General features: G+C 46.6%; 1 protein-coding gene across 2 annotated transcripts in view; it reads right to left on the bottom strand.

Moving 5' to 3' along the window:
- Window positions 1-17,876, bottom strand: part of YIPF3 (Yip1 domain family member 3) — a 331,619-nt gene that overhangs the window by 274,753 nt on the left and 38,990 nt on the right. The window contains exon 2 of one of the 2 annotated variants that reach the window (XM_069608815.1): window positions 64-159. The exons of the other annotated variant lie outside the window; for it this stretch is intronic. Within the exon in view, the coding sequence (XP_069464916.1) occupies window positions 64-159 (96 nt within the window). The remainder of the gene's footprint in view (window positions 1-63; window positions 160-17,876) is intronic. 2 annotated transcript variants of the gene reach the window in all.

Below are 17,876 nucleotides of genomic sequence, written 5' to 3' on the forward strand. Positions count from 1 at the left end.
CAGAGTAGATAGCCCCAAAGACCCACTACTAACACCAGGATTTAGATACTCGCATTTGCTTACAGTGTTGGTTCTCGGCACCCACTGGGCGCTGATTTGTGTGCGAGTCGCCTTCTTGGTGTGTCCGCTCCGGGTGGGAGCAGGCGCCTCCACTTCAGCCTTTTCAAACATAAAACAGGTCTTGGTTATGTTTATGGAAAGGAATGGGTTAGAGCACTCTTCTCATGCTAAATGAGAAACACAAAAAGTCCTATTTTCGCCAGATGACACAAAATACAGAACCAACGTGACAACTGAACAGACTTTATGAGATAAGTTACACATTTGAAAACCACCATAGGGATTAAATGAAGAAATAGTGGCTCAGGTTAATTATTGGATCATTATTTAAATGGAGAAACATTCAAAGGCAAACAAAAACGTACAATGCAGCACTAACATGCTCATGAAATGAAGGGAGGAAAGGAAGGAAGTTTAAACAAAATAAGGAAGAAATACATTGTAGCAAAGAGGCAAAAACACAGGCCAAGACGCAAAGAAAAAAGGTGGCCACAAAATGCCTAAAGAATAAAAAGATATGCTACTCAAAGAGGTGTTTGAAAACACAGGGCAAATAGGTAGACAAAAACATGGTTCAATGCAAAAATCATAAATAAGCAACTCAATCAATTCAATGAGCCAGTGTGGGTGTTCAGTGGGACCGGTTGCCTGGGCAAGGCCACCGTGGTGGCACCACAAGACCTCTCCCCATTGTGCAGAGGGGTATAGGTGGCAAGGGGGAATTCCAACCGATGTGAGGGGGGTATCAATGGACATTGACCGCAGCCACAGTAATTCATTTATCCATTTGTTAAATTCTGCATGTTCTTTCTGGTATTAAAACACAAATAAAGCGCAAATGTTTTCAACTAGCTTTAAACAGGAGAGCAGAGTGTAGACATCTGCTGCAGCCCTCAACAGGATGATATTCCCTTCGAGACACCTCAGATGAGTAGGCGTCTAATTTCTCCCTTCATGAAGAGATCCACAAGCAATGGCCTTTTGGGCAGAGCTTGGCTTTACCTTAAACAGACTAAATAATTCACTGTGCCACAAATACCCACTTTTTGTCTCATAAACCCGCCTTCTGTGAAGACCATCTTGTTGAATTGATGTCTGGGCCTCCCTGTAGCAAGGACCTACTAACAACCCCCTGCTCTAGAATCCAGTTTCCCCATTTTTTTTAAATGCAAGATTAAGGAGATTTCTTCTCAGATCATTGGAGTTCCAACTCTTAGATAACTGGATTGAGCCACAAAAGGGTGAATCTACAATAGTAAAAGAGCAAGGAAGAAAACGCCTTCCAGGCAGAAAAACTAAAATGTACTGAGGTTGGACAAAAGAGATTCCACCTAGACATACTTTAATGGTAAAGTAGCTCTATCAGACCCTCATTCGGACACCTCACGCTTCAGCACTGAAAAACAGGCCAGATATATCAAGCGTTTGTGCTCAAGCAATGGAGAGAGTAGGCACATTAAAAGGTTTGGAATGAACAGTAGCCCTGGGGCTGCTGGATCCTTAATTGTATGTGAGCTCAGCAAGCGTTGTGTTATTTCACAGATCTTGGGGTCGACAGGAACATAATAAAACTGCAGAGCCAGTCTCAGACCAGAGTTTTTGTTTCTCGCCCCTGTCCTTATTTATATTATTTATAAAAAAGCCAGATAATTCATAGTATGGAGCAGTCAATATTCTGCACAGTACAAGCTAAACTATTGTGGGGCGGTTGTGGGGGTAGCTCGGGGGCAACGCGTTTCTCTTGGAAGCAACACAATGCAGCGCAACTTAGGTTTGAATCCTGATTCTGCGCTTAGAAACCAACCTCTGGTTTTAAGTGCGTTATAAAAGAACAATTATAATTAATAATTATTATTATAACATGAACATAAGTGTCACCTGCCCTATGGGGAAACAATCGCAGCAAATATCCAAAGAAAACAAACACTAGCCACAGCATGCAAAAATCTGCACCCGCCAATGGCTAGTCATATTTGACCCTTTGAGAGTAAGAAATGGTGGGCTGTGTGCATTCATAGAGTTGAGATGGAAAGTGGCTTTTATGGCTAGTTAGTAGCTTTCAACTTCGAATTTTTGCCCCCTGCAGTAGGAGCAACAAACTGTTGGGGGGGAGGGGCAGGGGAGTAAAATTAGAAATGTCAACTAAGACAACCACAATGCACAGAGAGGCCACCCACCTGTCAATGAGCCAATTAACTCTCTGCAGTCACAAATTTACAAAAGTGCTTATGGGGTACACTCTTACCTACATAAATTGAGTTCTTGGCTGCACAAAAGTTACAAATCATTCATCCGATCAGAAAACATAGGTTTGGCATCACTTTTACACAGCCTACATATTTTCTCGTCCATCATCATAACCCTTGTCCAGAACTTCCCAGTCAAACCCTACCGGACTCAGATTTTTCACCCAAAGGACGAGCATGGCTCACAGCACCAACCTCTGCCTCAGAATGTCTTCCAGACTAAGCTCTTAATCACTCCAGACCTTCCAGTTTTGTAACACGAGCTAGACCAAGCGGGTCAGTGTACCCCCCACCCCATTGATTCCACGAGACAAGCACTTCTCCTTCAGCACAACCCCACTGGGAACCAATCATTTTGATGTCCCAGTTTGTTTTAGAAGATGGGCCTTCCCCTTCTCCTCCAATTTTAAGGGGGAAGGCCTATCTTTTTTTCCAAACTTATTTTTATTGCTTTTGTACAAACAGTGTTACAGCACGACATTATATAGCATGCACCTTCTTACGCACGTGACTGTTTGATAGTAGGCAAACGTGGCAAAAAAAAACAGAAAAATAAATAAATAAATACAACAACAAAATTAAAAGAACCAGATAACATTAATAACACAACCTTGAAGTCTTCATGAGGACAGGGGAGGGGGGCCGGGAGGCCAATGGGGTAGGGGAAGCAGGGAACGTGAGGCTGTTGTTTACGTTTCGACTGAGGATTGGGAGGACGCTGTAACTCTGTGGCTCTGGGCCCTTGTTGGAAGGCGCTAGAATTCCCTGGAGGGGAGCGGAGGTATGTGGCCAACAGTCCCCGGCCATTTGTCTGAGCATATCCCGTGGGGTTCGGCTGGCGCTGGGTTTTGTTTCGTTCCTCCGGCCTCCACTCTAGTCCTGCTTATTCATCCATCGGAGAGTGAGAGGTTGGCTGGCCAGCCCAGGGTATTGTTGCGTGTAGTCCAGGAATGGAGCCCAGGTTTGGTAGAATTTGTCCCTGTTCCAGAACCTGAGGGCTGCAATTTTCTCGGCCGCTATTACGTCCCAACACTTCGACCACCACATCTGAATTGCCGACCCTTCTGGGTTTTTCCAGAGCCTCGCGATCGAGATTTTAGCAGCTGTTAGTAAATGAGAGCATAGTTCTGCTCTATGGCCTGTCTGGGGAAATTGGCCTCTGCCCCTAGCTCCCAGTAGGACCACTCCGGGATCCCATGGGATTGTGAGGCCGGTGATGGCTCTTATCTGATGTAGTACAGAGTTCCAAAATTGGGTGGCCTTAGGGCATGTCCATATTAAGTGGTATAGAGAACCTTTGTCCGGACATCCTCTCCAGCACAGCGGAGAGATAGAGGGGTTGCATTTATTGAGCATTTCTGTGGTGAGGAACCATCGGTAGCATACCTTAAATGCCCCCTCCTTTTTGGTTGTACACTTGGAGCTTCTATGTGCTCTATCCCAAATATTGCCCCATTCCTCAGGGTCGATAACTCTACCCATGTCTCTTTCCCATTTGTGCATACAGGGTGCCTTGAAGTCTGGGTCAGTTCTGTCCAGAAGCTTGTAAAGGGTTGATATTTTCCCTTTGGGGGGTGGGGCGGGAGTAGCTGTCAGGGTGCGCTATAGGGCTGCGAGATCTCTGCTTCCATAGTTTTTCATTGGGTATCTTGATAGCCAGTGCCTAACTTGTGCGTATCTGAATCTCTCCGTCTCAGGAACATTGAACTTCGCTTTGCAGGCTTCGAAGTCTAGGGGGTTCCCATTCTCGAAAAAGTTTTGGACCATCTCCAACTCTCCTTTCCAGCTGAGGAAACTATTTGGGTTAGCCCCTGGAGTGAAGTCAAGGTTCTTCCAGATGGGTATGAGTGGGCCCATCGTGCTTCCACATTGCCAAAGGCGAGCCGCTTTTCTCCAGCTCAGAATCGTGTTTTCCGTTGCCGACATAGGATTCAGGACCGCTGAGCCCGTGGGCCTCTTCATGTGTGGCAGTGAGTTTATTGGGATCAGGCTCCAGGCTTCCTCTAGCTCCAACCAACGTTGTTTCTGGGAGACGGTGTTCCAGGTGAACGCGTGTGAGAGCTGCGCTGCCAGGATATATCTCGCTACGTCTGGAGCCCCAAGGCCTCCCACCGCCCGTCCACGAAGCAGGATCGTCCTCAGAATTTGCGGTTTCTTTCCTACCCATATGTAGTGCATGACGTTCTTTTGCAGCTCCTGTACTGCCTTCTTCGGGATAACTGCTGGCAAGGTTGTGCAATGGTACAGCAGTCTAGGGATTAAATTCATTTTCAGGGCTGTGATTCTCCCAAACCATGAAATGTATTGCTTCCTCCAGCGTGTCAGGTCACTTTTGAGTTCTTTGAATAGTAAAGGGAAGTTTGATTTATATATCCTGTTGGATTTGTCTGTGAGCTGGCCCCCCCAGGTAACTCAGGTGCCCTCTCGCCCAAGATATTGGGTAGTCGTTTTCCAACACTCTGATCAGTTTCCGAGCAGACTGATGCTCATCGCCGTGGACTTCGAGAGATTTACCTGGAATCATGATGCCTCCTTGAATTCTTTCAGTTCGGACCATAAGGCTTTCATGGACTCCTTGGGCTGGGAAAGTGCTAACAGGACATCGTCGGCGTTTAGGGCTGGTTTTCAATGTCTAGGCCGTGAATTTTCGGATTGTGGCAGATTCTATTGGCAAATGGCTCCATTGAAAGTGCAAATATGAGGGGGGGGGGGCACCCTTGTCTCGTGCCTCTCCTTATCTTGATTATGTCCGATCAAGCTGCCTTCATTCTGAGCCTGGTGGAGGGATGCTGGTAGTTGGCTAGTGTCCATTTTATAAAATTTGGGTCAAACCCATAGTGCCTTAGTGTTTCTTGGATGTAGCCCCAGTCTAGCATGTCAAAGGCCTTGTGTGCATCGAGAGATGGGACCATCATTTGGAGGCCCGTCCTGTTGGCCGATTCGATAATGTTTATGGTTCTTCTGATGTTGTCGTGGGTGTTACGACCCGGAATTAATCTGGTTTGGTCCGGGTGGATGATCTCGGAGTAGACGCGCCAGCCAGGGTAATAGGTCTGTATGAGGCTCATTGAACTTGGTCCCTCCCGGGTTTCAGAATGAAGACTGTTAGTGATTCCTCCATGGAAGGAGTGGTGGTTCCCGACAGGAGGAACGGGTTGAACAGAGATGCCAAATGAGGTGCGAGGATGTAGGCGAATTTCTTGTAGAATTGTGCCGATAGCCCATCTGGGCCTGGGGTTGTGTTTTTCAGTGTTAGGATGATGTTGCTCACTTCTTCAGTGGAGACTGAGTCTTCTAAGGCTTTCAGTTGAGGGTTCGGAGGGGCTAGCTGGACCCCAGTTAAGTATCAGAGCTGTGCAGATTTTGCAGTAGGAGGCCCTGACATGATGCTCCTGTGGTGTTGCCATAATTTCCAATTTCTCATTGTTAGTGTAGCGAGAAGTACCCTGGTTGTCGGTTAGGCATTGGATGTAATCTCTCGACTGTAGCTTCCGGAGTTTGTGGGCCAGTAGCCGTTTGCTTTGTTGCTATTTACGTAGTAGAATTGCTTAGTGTAGGTTAACGCTCTGGCTGCTCTGTTCGCTAGGTGCATTTCCAGAATTCTCTTCGCTTTCTTGAGCTCATGGCTAGCATTCTTTGTGTTCCCTCTTTTGAGGTTTCTCTCTGCCTCGGTGACCTTCGCCTCTAGTTTCTCTTGTTGCAATTTTTTGAGCCGTCTGAACAGCGCTGTGCAGTCACACGCAACTCCCCGGATGACTGGTTTCATTGCATCCCAGATGGTTGATAACTGGGTGTCCAAGGTTGTATTCTCCCTGAAGTAATTCTTGAGGGCTTCTGCCATTTTGGTTCTGATGGCCAGGTCAGCCAGGATTTGGTCTTGTAACCTCCAGTAGCGTTGAGCTGGTGTCCGGCAGGCCCTGCACACTTAGCTTCATCGTGACCGGGACATGGTCCGATAGTGCACTCTGACCTATTTGAATGCTTTCAACACAGGGAATGAGGACACTGGAGAGGAGCAGTAAATCAATACTCGAGTGCCCGAGGTGGCCGTGTGAGAAGTGTGTATAATCCTTTGACCCTATGTTCAATAGTCTCCATACGTCTATGGTTTCGGTCTCCCTCAGAAATTCGGCCATAGCGAGTGCTTTGGCGAAGACCTCTTTTGTTGGAGGGAGAGTCTTGTCCAGGTTCAGGCCGGGGGTCAAGTTGAAATCCCCTCCCGTAATGAGATGTCCCTCTGTGAAAGTAGTTATTATCGGTAGGAGGTTACAGAGGAAGGGGGACTTGTGCGGTATTCGGGCAATACATATTCTGCTAGAGTGATGGTAATTCGACTAGAAGGCCTTTCAGTACAATATAGCGCCCCTCTGGGTCTCTTTTGGTTGAGATTTGTGTTAGCGGTAGGTCACGGCTTAGTAGTATGGCCACCCCTCTTTTCTTCTGTCCTGTGGAGGCAAAATAGCATCTTGGATAGCGTTGGAAAGAGATGTGCTTTTTGTCTGATGCCAGGAGGTGAGTTTCCTGCAGGAAGACGACGTCTGCCGCTAGTTGGGAAAGCCATTGCTCCACGGACTTCCTCTTACGTGGGGCGTTTAGGCCCTGCACATTCCAGGTGGCCACCGAGAGCTTGTTATTCGGACAGGCCATTTTTGTTCAGATTGAGTGTTCGCCTAGCCATTCCCCTGTAGAAATGTGGTTCCTTGGCCTCCCCTTTCCCCGGTAGAGGAGTTCCTCTTGTTGAGCTTATTTTGTCACGAAGGTTGCCTTTTCTTGAGATGTTTATCATGTTAGCTATCTCCACCCCCCCGCGTTGTTCCCCAAGCCCACTCCCCCCGTCCCCTTAACCCCCCCACCACCAGAAAAGGAAAAAGAACAAGAAGAAAAACTGAAACAGGTATTTCGGACCAGCCTTCTACCAACGGGGCAACCGACTGGGCCAATGCTGCCAGTTCAGACCCTCTGGAAGGAGTCAGTTTACTCCCGTGTGGGGATCAGCCGTTATTCTGCATTTTCCCTTTGGTCGGTGGGCCACGCACTCTACAGCGACCCGCAACCCTATACCAGGCGCGTAGGGGCTCCCTCTCTATCCCCTCTGGGTTTGGGGCTGGCTTATCGGGGGAGTCATCTTCTGTCTCAGGATTCATAAAGGTTTCGGCTTCTTTCGGAGAGAGGATCTGTCGAGGTTTTCCTTCCCAAGTGAAGGCGAGGGCAGTAGGGAAGTTCCATCGATAGATGATTTTGCATTCTCGTAGCCAGTCGGTCATGGGCCTGAGAGCCTTTCTTTTGGCTAGTGTGGATGCGGTTAAGTCCTGAAAGAGGGAGTTTGTTGCATCTCAGAAGTGTATCCGTTCAGTGGTTCTGGCTTTGCGCATTATCTCCTCTTTAAGCCTATAGAAGTGGACTCTCGCAAGCACGTCTGATGTGGCGGCAGAACTTTTTCTGGGTCTTGCCCTGTGCACTCAATCAAGTTCTATCGGCGAGTCGTCTGGAAGAGTTATGATGAATCGGAATAGGTCGTTTACGTAGGCTCCGAGGTCCTTATCGGAGACCGACATTGGGATTCCTCGCAGACGAATGTTATTGCGCCTGGATCGATTTTCTGCGTCCTCTTGTTTGCCTTCTAACGCCATACATCTGGCTTCCAGGGCACTGATTCTATCTGCCCCTTCTCCGATCTCAAAGTTTTGTTCGTACAGTGTGGTCTCAATTTCTTCCGTTCGCGTTTCAACGTCCCCCACATGGTTGTCGAGTATTGCGATCTTGCTCTTCACTTCTTCAGTTCCTTTCTGAAATTCCTTAGTGAGAGCCGATGGGAGATTTTGTGACAGGTTGAGTTGCCATGTTGGGGGGAGTTCTCAGGCGGGTTACTCGCTGTCCCACTATCGTTGCGGTCACTTCTTTTGGCTTTTTCGCCCATAGGTGTAGCTAATAATGCTGTGATGTCTGTTTGCTTGGTTGATTTGAGGGCCTTGGCCATAATGTCGCAGTCTGTTTTCCCGTTTCGGAATGGGCGGAATAGTACAGATAATACCCCACTTACTGTTTGCTTGATGTGGGACTTGGCCTTAGATAGGGTCGAGAGATCTCGCAGCCCCAACCGGAAGTTCGACTATTGCCGTTCAGTGGGGCCTACGTTCAATTAGCTTTGATAGTCCAGAGTTTGCTAAGAACAGCTTTGTGGGGTATGAGCAGTCCCAATAGGAACCCAGCTGGTTCTCTCGCCACTCCGGGGTCCACTAGACCATAGGCTCTAGATTGTGGTGTTCACTTCGGGCTGTTGGTAGTGTTCCTGTAATAGTGCGGCTAAGGCCTGCAGCTCCGGCAGTGCGGGAATCCCCCAAGGGACTAGCTGCCTCCGCCAGGCCAAGTCCCCCCCTCCACCCCGCCGACCCCCATGTTCAAGGATGTAGAGGCTGGGTCACCTGGTGGGAAGATTGGGGAGAGAGGCAGGGCCTGTACTCCCTTGAGGCTGCAAGGGCCATATCAGCCGCAGTGGATTTGGTTCTGGGCTCAGAGAGCTGAAAGATAGGCTTGGTAGCGCACCCCAGCCCCACAGTTGTATGTAATTTTGGGATCCCTTGGAGCCCTCTGGGTCCCCTGCCAGGCCGGGCTGTTGGGAGTGTCACTTGCAGGACACGTTGCAGGTAGCTGCCCCGAACATCAGGTGCCTGAGCCAATATGGTGCCTTGTGGAGACCAGGGCGGACGCCGAGCGGGACCTGGGGCCTCTGGAAAGCTGGAGCCGCAGAAGGCTGTATAATCCTGGGCACTTGAAGAAAGCGGCAGGTGCCGTCTTACCTTGCGGGGTACTCTGGCTGCTCCATTGAGTTTGCCGCAATTTTGGGGGGATCCCGGACACTCTGGGCAGAGGGAGCAGCCCTCCGGTGCGGCGCTCCGGTAGAGCTGCGGTTTTACGCCGTTCTTCTCCCGTTCGGGTGCAGGGCGGAGATTCCAGGATTCAGTCGCTCGCCCGTCGGGATAACTGTTTGCTCGGTCCCCGGGTGTATGTTCTTTGCAGGGGGGTTGCCACCCAATTCTGAGCTGGCCGGATGTGGAGGAAAAGCCACCCCAGATAGACACTCTTGGTAGCAGTGATGATTTAATTCAGCATGTAGGTTTAAAGCCCGCCTTTGTGCATTATGGGCCCTGGACTAGGGAAGCTCGAGGGGCTCCTGACAGTATGGGTACAGAGCCCCAATGACTCACTGTTCTGATATTTGGACAAGACGCGGAGTCCGACGTGGAGGAGGCCTCGGTTACTGCTTCGGCAGAGGCGGAGGTTCGCTACTCCCACTGTAGCTCTAGTGCCCGCTCTGCAGGGGGTTAACGACTGCTGGTGCTCACAGCTTCCCGGTTGATGGGATGAGTGTCATGATTCCTGCCCCTCATATCCCCTGCCCTCCAAGATGTCAGGCTGGAGCCAGGCCACGATCACCTACATGGCCCTCAAAGGCCTCTCGATCGCTCCAAAGACCCACTTGGAGTTAGACTTGGTGCTTGTGGCACCAGACTCATTCACTCCCATAGGATAACATTGGGGATTGGACTTGTAGTGCATTGATGGGGACAAGATGGATGCCCCCACTTATTTCGGTTCCCAGAACTGCATGTGCAGTCTAGTCTTTTGGGTGTGGTTCAGCCCAGACACACCTGGGATACCCAGAGACTATTTAAGCCATGCCCAGGCTGAGAAACATGCTTTGTGTTTTCTGCACCTGCAGTGTGACACTCACCGTGTTCGGATTCGTCTCCAGTAGGCCTGCATCTTTCTTCTGCGCTCAGCTCCTGCAAGAACAAGAACACCGTTAGGAACAGCCTTAACTTGCGGCGCTTCTGCCCATCATTCATCACTTCTTCTGTTCTGCGGGCATCTTCGGCGGCGTCATTTCCATCCCGGCCCACCGCTTCCTAAGGAAAAGGGAAAAAGAACAGAAAAAAGGCTTTAGTCAGCATTCAACAAATCTTCGCTTATTTTTAAAGACTGTACGAGCTTCAAACGCTTACCTGAATCCCAGCCGCTTTGAGGGAACTCTGTCTCCGGAACTTCTCATCCATCGGCAAGAGGGAAAAGACACTCCCCGTTTCCTCTCCCGATCACCCGAAAGAGCGTCTGGTACACTGTGCCCCTCCTCCGCTCTGCTTTGGAGGCTGCGCACAATCAATCCTTCCTCCCTCCCTCTCCCGGCTCCAACCTCCGAGTCAGAAAAATAGGGGAGGGAGGAATGGATTGGACGAGGTTATGCCGATAGCACATCGTGGTGGTGAGAAATCCTACCGGGTTCTTGCGCAAGCCTTACCAACACAGTTGGATAAAGAACCCTTCAAAAACCTACTCCCAATACAGTAAAAGGATTTCCCACCCCGAATGACACAAACTCAGTTAATGATGCAGACGCACTGGGACAAAATTTTGACATTTGTCCTGGAGCACCGACAGACTTGGCGCTTGCACCGATTCTGACTCACCATTTAAGAACGGCACTATATGGCCTGGAGCCACCAGTCAAAACAAAGTGCCCGACTTCAGGAACATTGTCACTTACAAACACAAATGCAACACAAACACAAATGCAACAAGTCCCTTGCCATCAAAAAGAGTGAGCGGTTTGAAATAGTTTTCAAACGCCAAGACAATAAGATGGCACTTTAAACCAAAAGAGTCCCGTCACGTGTAAAGAGACACAGTTGGACACAATACAGGCACAAGGAAACTCCTCTGCACAAGAAATTGTGGAGGAAACCTGGCAAGACATTTCAGACGCAGACTTGTTGGTAGATTCAGGATGCCCGGACTTGCTGAGACACAAAAGTAAGGTCCTCTTGATCTCGGTCTCTGGCGCAGCCGAGAATGTCTCGCTATTGACGGAAGAACACACTGGAGTGACATTGGCTTCAGTGTGCAAAAGTAAAACCACCACAAAAGACATTGCGCCCGCGACTCAAATCCTATACTACCAACCATCCCTTAACAAAGGGATGGCAGCTGCCAATGATGCAAAGAATTTGCAAGCGAGAGAAACAGAGTTGTCTAAGAACGTAATAAAAGAGCAAACTGTGCCCCTCCACCCCCCCACCTCCTTGTGAATCTGATTTAAACACTGGAGAAGAGGAGTGAACCTCCCATACAGGCCAGCAAAGAATGCACTTTGCTTCCATCAACAGGCACAAGACCAACAAATATTGACAGTCCCCCCGTCATTCACTCCATTCTCCAGTGTACACCGAATTTGCTGAAAACCTCAGTGTTACCAACTAGAGGGGCAAAACGATTAATTACAGAAGTTGAGGCTGACAGATCCATATTATTGATGGCACCTGGAAAAAAGGTTAAACTGATAACGGATGGAGAAATTGGTGAATCTAACAGTGCGCTCACTACAGCAGGGGGCTCTTCCACCTGGAAAGACACCAAAAAGTATCGGAACAAGAGTAGAAGGGAGAACTGTGGATCTTCATCTACAGAGGACTCAGAAGACCTCCATAGAGAAAATCTACATCACCACGATCCAGACAAAAAAAATAAAAACATTGGGATAAAGGGGATAAGCCCTTGGAGAGCTGAGTCCCCGGTCCAAACAACGGGAAGCCTGATAATGGTTTGTTGCAGGAAGTACAGTGTGCTAACTTGCAAGCAGCACTGGCCTCAATGGTAACTAGAACACTTGCACCATTCCGCAAACTAAATGAATCTCTTTATGACAACCACAAAGATCAGACAACACTCCAGGCTTTAATGCAATCGAAATTAACATTCATTGAAGCACATATTGAAGCAGCAAGAGAGAAAAGAGCAGAGAGCACGAGAGAAGGAATCAGACAGCATCATCCTCAAAACTCTAATTGATCTGATAGAAGAGGCAAGAGAAGATACAAGATCATTCTTGGCCTGGTTTAGGGACACCGTTAAGCTACTGACAACACAGAATTCCGAAAACAACAAGGCAAAGGCCCAGGATCAAACCACAATACAGTTATCGCATGGCCAGGTCCGAACACAAGTATTTGCTTGGCAAGCCACATACCAGACTCAGAAATGACTGCACAGTCGTCTATCTCATCAAAGAATGTCGACATTTGCCTTACTGCGGCTACAGAGGGACCCAGTATTAACCAGGTCAGGGATGATACGGCAAAGATAAAACAGTTGCAATTGTTAACTAAGAACCACAACTTCAACTCAGGAGGTTTCCCCCATTTTTGATCTAGAAGCCTCCCATTATCCTAATCCAAAGAAACTAGTAGCTAGGCGAAAGGTTCCGGGAGTACAACTGAAAAAGACAAGAACCTTCCCAGACGTAAACAGATGGCGAGTGGCAGTACCCGAAACTTTATTAGGAACCTTAAACCGATACCGGAACAATCACAGAGTAAAGTGCCCCCGACTGACAAGGGCAACGGCCCTCCTCCTAATGCAGCAAAAGGACAAATTGATGAGAAAAGAGAAAGTGAGACGACATTGTCTCAAATAGACACAAGAGGTGGATGCTCAGAAAGGGAAATTGCTTCACTCGTACAGACAGCCCGGCCTCTATGTGTACCCACGCGTAGAGGTGTGACCAGAGGCGTAGGTGAGGCCACGTTCGCGCGGCTCCCCGTCGCCCTGGACTTTTTAGTCAAGCGTCAGAGCCCGCGCGCATTTCACTTTCTCACGCGAATGCGCCCGGGTCCAGACTGCTGCCACTAGACTCACAGGTAAGCGTTCTAGACACAACGCAGAGATAATACCTCCCGTGTACTCCACAGCACATTGACAGTCATTCTCTTTCGCATTTAACAGTGGCACTGGACGATATGAGGAATATATACACTTTCCAGGAGAATTGTAACAGCACATAAAGTACAAGAGGTGAATGTGAATGACCTAGTATTATGGGTTGTCTATTTTGAACGGCATTATTATAATTCTCGCTCCTGTCTTTCTTTTCTTTCTATTATCAAAATTTCCAGATCTACTTGGGGTATGTGTTTCATATTTACATCTATACATTTTCAATTTAAATGTGGTGTGTTATCCTACTTGAATTATACAGAGTTGTGAGATTACATATTGGTACAGCCCTGAAGATGGTCATAGACCGAAATGCATAGGCATATGTACTAGCTCACTAATAGTCCCACGTATTCATGGGATGCCTCACTTAAAAAGAGTGAAATCAAGAAGAAAGAATTGAAACGTGAATTAAACATTTCTCTTGAGAAACTTTGAATGACCTGTTTTTTGACTATCCGTTTGGTGAATAGATAAATAACTGATCGGCAAATTGAACTATTTGTGCAACCCTGACAAGGGTCAACTGCGAGCACCAGTTTTAAATAAAGGTACAATTACCTTATTTTCTCTTTGTTTCTATATGGTGAGGTCCGGGTGCCAAAGGACCTTTTCTAAACTGGTAGCTCCAGGATAAAGTCATTTTAAGATTCATATCTACATAAATTGAACTTTTCTACAGTACGCATTCCGTAGTGCCCACCTACACTCCGTTTCACTCCTACAATTATCCACTTATAAGGATGACGACTGCAGTAACATCACCATAGTCGATACAGAACCCGAACAATGTCCTGAGAGGCCTCTTGATCAATGCCACCACCTTGAAACCCTGGAAGCAAGAAGATTCATCGTGGAGGCTAAGACATAAAAAAAATAAACTAAAATGTGCTCTGAAGGAAGCCATGGCTGGACGATCAAGACAAGAGCGATCTCATCAACTGAGATTTACAGAACCGCAACAAAAACAAGTCTATCAGAAGACTTGGGAGAACGACAGCAATTCCACCCTTCAAGAAACCCCCTTGAGGCGGGAAGCTCCACATTCAAAATCCTCCATGAAAGAACTTCTGAAGGCAAATAATCTCCTGATCACGAACCGCTCAAATAGAATGATAGTGCTACATAGCATGCCATGTCTCGGAGTAATAGAGCACAAGGACAACAAGATCATTGCCTTCCCTAATGAATCGGAGAATGATAAAGTCTGTATTCATATCACAACGCAAGCAGTCATAACCCTACTAAGAACAGCAACTCATGAACTTCGGGCCTTGGGTTTTGACCTCAAAAACTGCCCAGAGGATTTAACTGCACAGTCACAGAGGAGAACTGACCTCAAACAACTTGGAAGACAGACCAAACACATCTTGAGCCAATTAACGAGGAAAGGTTTCTGAAACCGGACAGATTATTTCCAACAATTCTTCATGATTTCACGGCCCTGGAAGCCTTGCGAATTGAGATTAAAGGCAGACCGTTGACAAAGTCAACCTTAGACAAAACAGAAATAAACCGCCTGGAAACAAGAATTGAACTGGAGAACTCTTGGGATTGGCTAGTGACGACCCTAGCCTTCCCCTCTACAGAATAGATCGAAAGTGCAAACACCACAGGAAGGCTGCAAATTGGCTCGTGGCACACTCATGGTTTCACCCATCTGTTCCAACACCTAGACCAGAAATTTACATCTTTGGACGTATTATGTCTACAAGAATATTGGCTCTGAGAAACACCAATCCTATATGGATTTACCAGATACCTAAATAAGGTACTGAAAGGAAAAAGTGGAAGACCGTCGTCTGGACTAAATGTGTTCATGAAAAATAGCACAGTGGGGAAAGTGATCACCCCCTCACCCTTGATGCAGATTGCCCTAATAAAACAGGAAGATTCTCTTTACCCCAATGAGGGTGTCCAAGTCATCATCGAGGGTGTCCAAGTCATCATCAACCTCTACTGGAACGTCCAGGCCAGAAAAGCAAACAGCTGTACAACTAGCCATGAAATGGATTGACGACTTGAGAGGAGAATATGAAGACCCACGGATCTTGAAGAGAGATAAGAGCTGGCCTAAAACCGAGAAATTCATTTGTACCAAGAAGTGGCTAGAAGAAACAAAGATTAGAGGGTGTCCAGTCATAATATCGAATACAAAATTTCGAATGGCAAAAAAGTTGAATCAAAAATGTCGAAAAAAAAAATGTCGAATTATTTTTTTTTTCGATATTTTTTTTTGGGCTCTAGTTTATATAAAAAAAATAGGTAAAAACAAAAAAATAAAAAAGAAAAAACGACGGTTGAGGGGGGGAACCCCCCCATTTCGAAAAAAAAACATCATAAAAAATAAATTCGACATTTTTGTTTTCGACATTTTTTTTTCGACTTTTTGACTTTCGACATATTTGTATTCGAGATTATGACTATAAACCAGATTAGAGATATACATATGGTCAACGAGCAAGTGAAGAGTGACTTGACAGGAGCACAAACCTGGTCTTCTGAGCAGGCGCCACAATAGACTAGTTCTTTGTCGAGGCATGAACCTTCAGCACAGTGACCTCATTAAACATCTCGTCGTCCCTGCAGAGTGACCACAGGCCATTAATTCTAACTTCTTCCAGGCGAAGCGCAAAAAAAAAAAACATACTAAATAGTGGTGGGAAGCGCTGGTCCGGCAAGATCGACCTCAATAATGGGCGAAAGAGACTGCAGATTGACTAAAAATGTATCCCTGCAGTAGCAACAGCCATTAACAAATGGCAACTCTCTCCGGAAATGGGTGTCGACTAGGAGTCGTTATTATTCGCTTTTAGAGAAATACAACATGGGAAAGGTAAGAACATGTTTAAGCGAAAGCAAATCTTCGACCCAGGAATAGCGGAAATTGTGCATATTTATTTTCCTAGCATTTTAGGATTGTATTATTAATAAGATGGACAACTAAGTTGCAATTGAGAATTAACATGTAACAAATTATGCTTTTCTTGCCAGTAAAAGCAAACCATTATTTCACAATTGTATTTTTTAGAGTTCCTGCGCTGTATGAGGATTCATGCAGAGGCAGATAATTTGAATACTTATTTTTTATTGTACACTCGAATTATAAACACAGTGTGTACAATTATGACTATGCATGGTCTAGTTTACATCCATTCAACCTTGCAGTCAACGGGGTACATTACTATAAATGGTCAGTGGCAGCAGAGTCTTTGCTCAAGGGTGAGTGATTGTCATTGCACTGATCACACATGTTCTAGCCTCTCAAATCTTCAAGACTACAATTAAAACATCCAAAACCTGACTCTCCAGGAAGCGCAAGCACAGTTCAAAAACAAACTAATGAAAGTTACATTTGTAATTGAAATAGAAACTCAGCAAAACCTGTCCCTGTTACAATCCAGAAAGGTATTTGACTTTATGTAGCGCTTCATACATGGTTCGTCCAACATCTATGCACTGTGATTATTATACCTCAGTCGATACTCCGTTAACTGACCTCTGAAGGATGTTAGCCAATAAGTTAGCTCAGCTGGTTTCGCAATCTTTGCTACCAACTGTGCTTGATCTGTAGTTTGCAGGTTTGAATCCTAGGAATGGTCAACTCAGCCTTTCATCCTTTCGAGGTCGAGAAAGGAGTACCCACTTCGGTTTGGTGATAATTATGATAAATATGTTCCATGTACAGCGCTTTGTCCAAAGCGCTACCTAAATAACCATTTGACCATGAGATTAGATATAGAATTTAGCATGGAGTCCTTGCATCCATACACTGCTGTATCATAACATTGGCATCACATTAGGTAGTAATAGCTCCAGGAAATGAGGACTTTCATTAAATATCAAAAGACAGTTCTGCTATTGAACCTCAAAACACACAATATAATTCAGGCTTGCTTTACTATGTAATTGGCTAGGTTTTTGTGTTTTCATCATTTTAATATATACAGAAAAGATCAAATGGCCAGACCTTAGAGAAATAATGAAATGTGTATTCCGTCACAATGCAGAAAGCTGCCATATAGTAAGGATTTCCATACAGTTTTGCACATGTCGGTTGGATGTCACATACATTTTACTCTTGCAAAGGAAAAAAGTCATTTTTACTCTCTTAAAATCACATTTACTCTCAAAGTTTAAAAATAGGGAGTAAAATATTCCCACCTCAAAATCTGAACTGGAGCACTGGCGGAAAAGAAGAAGAAACTGGCGAACGACCTAAGGTCTCTAAATCATGAGCAGCTAATCACTAGAATGGAGAAAAAGAGAGCCTGTAAGCAAAAATAGCGCAATTGGGTGAAGTCCCACAGAGCCTTCCTATACCAAAAAGATTCAGAACACATGTTAATGGCAGCAATACCAAAAATGCTAAATTTTGTTGGTCCCTTCTGAATGATAAAGAAAGCAATAATGGAACCTTGTTGTTAAATCTTATCCAAGAAAGCCAATGAGTAGAGCACTTTGAGCGGATCTATTGCCAAAACATCTCAGCAAACATCGTATTGAGAGACAAACAAGCTACCAAACCTTGGTCTATGTCACGCCGCCCGTCCTGAGGTCCCCTTACCCGCTACGGCGCTCCCCGTCCTGGAGGCTGTATCCTCGTTTTCGGCTCCGAGGTCCGGGGGTGTCCTGGGTCCCTGGCGCTTCCGGGTCTCCTACGCGCACTGCTTCGCGCATGCGCGGGCGCCCGCTCTCCACGCTCCGCGCATGCGCAGTGCGCAGGATGCTCGGTTCGGGAGGGCGTGCGGCTCAAGCCTCGTTGTGGGGTGTCCGTTGCCGGGGAGACGGCACGGCTTGCGT

Source organism: Ambystoma mexicanum, chromosome 4q, assembly GCF_040938575.1.
Source record: "Ambystoma mexicanum isolate Mex_15411 chromosome 4q, UKY_AmexF1_1, whole genome shotgun sequence".
NCBI classification, from domain to species: Eukaryota; Metazoa; Chordata; class Amphibia; order Caudata; family Ambystomatidae; genus Ambystoma; species Ambystoma mexicanum.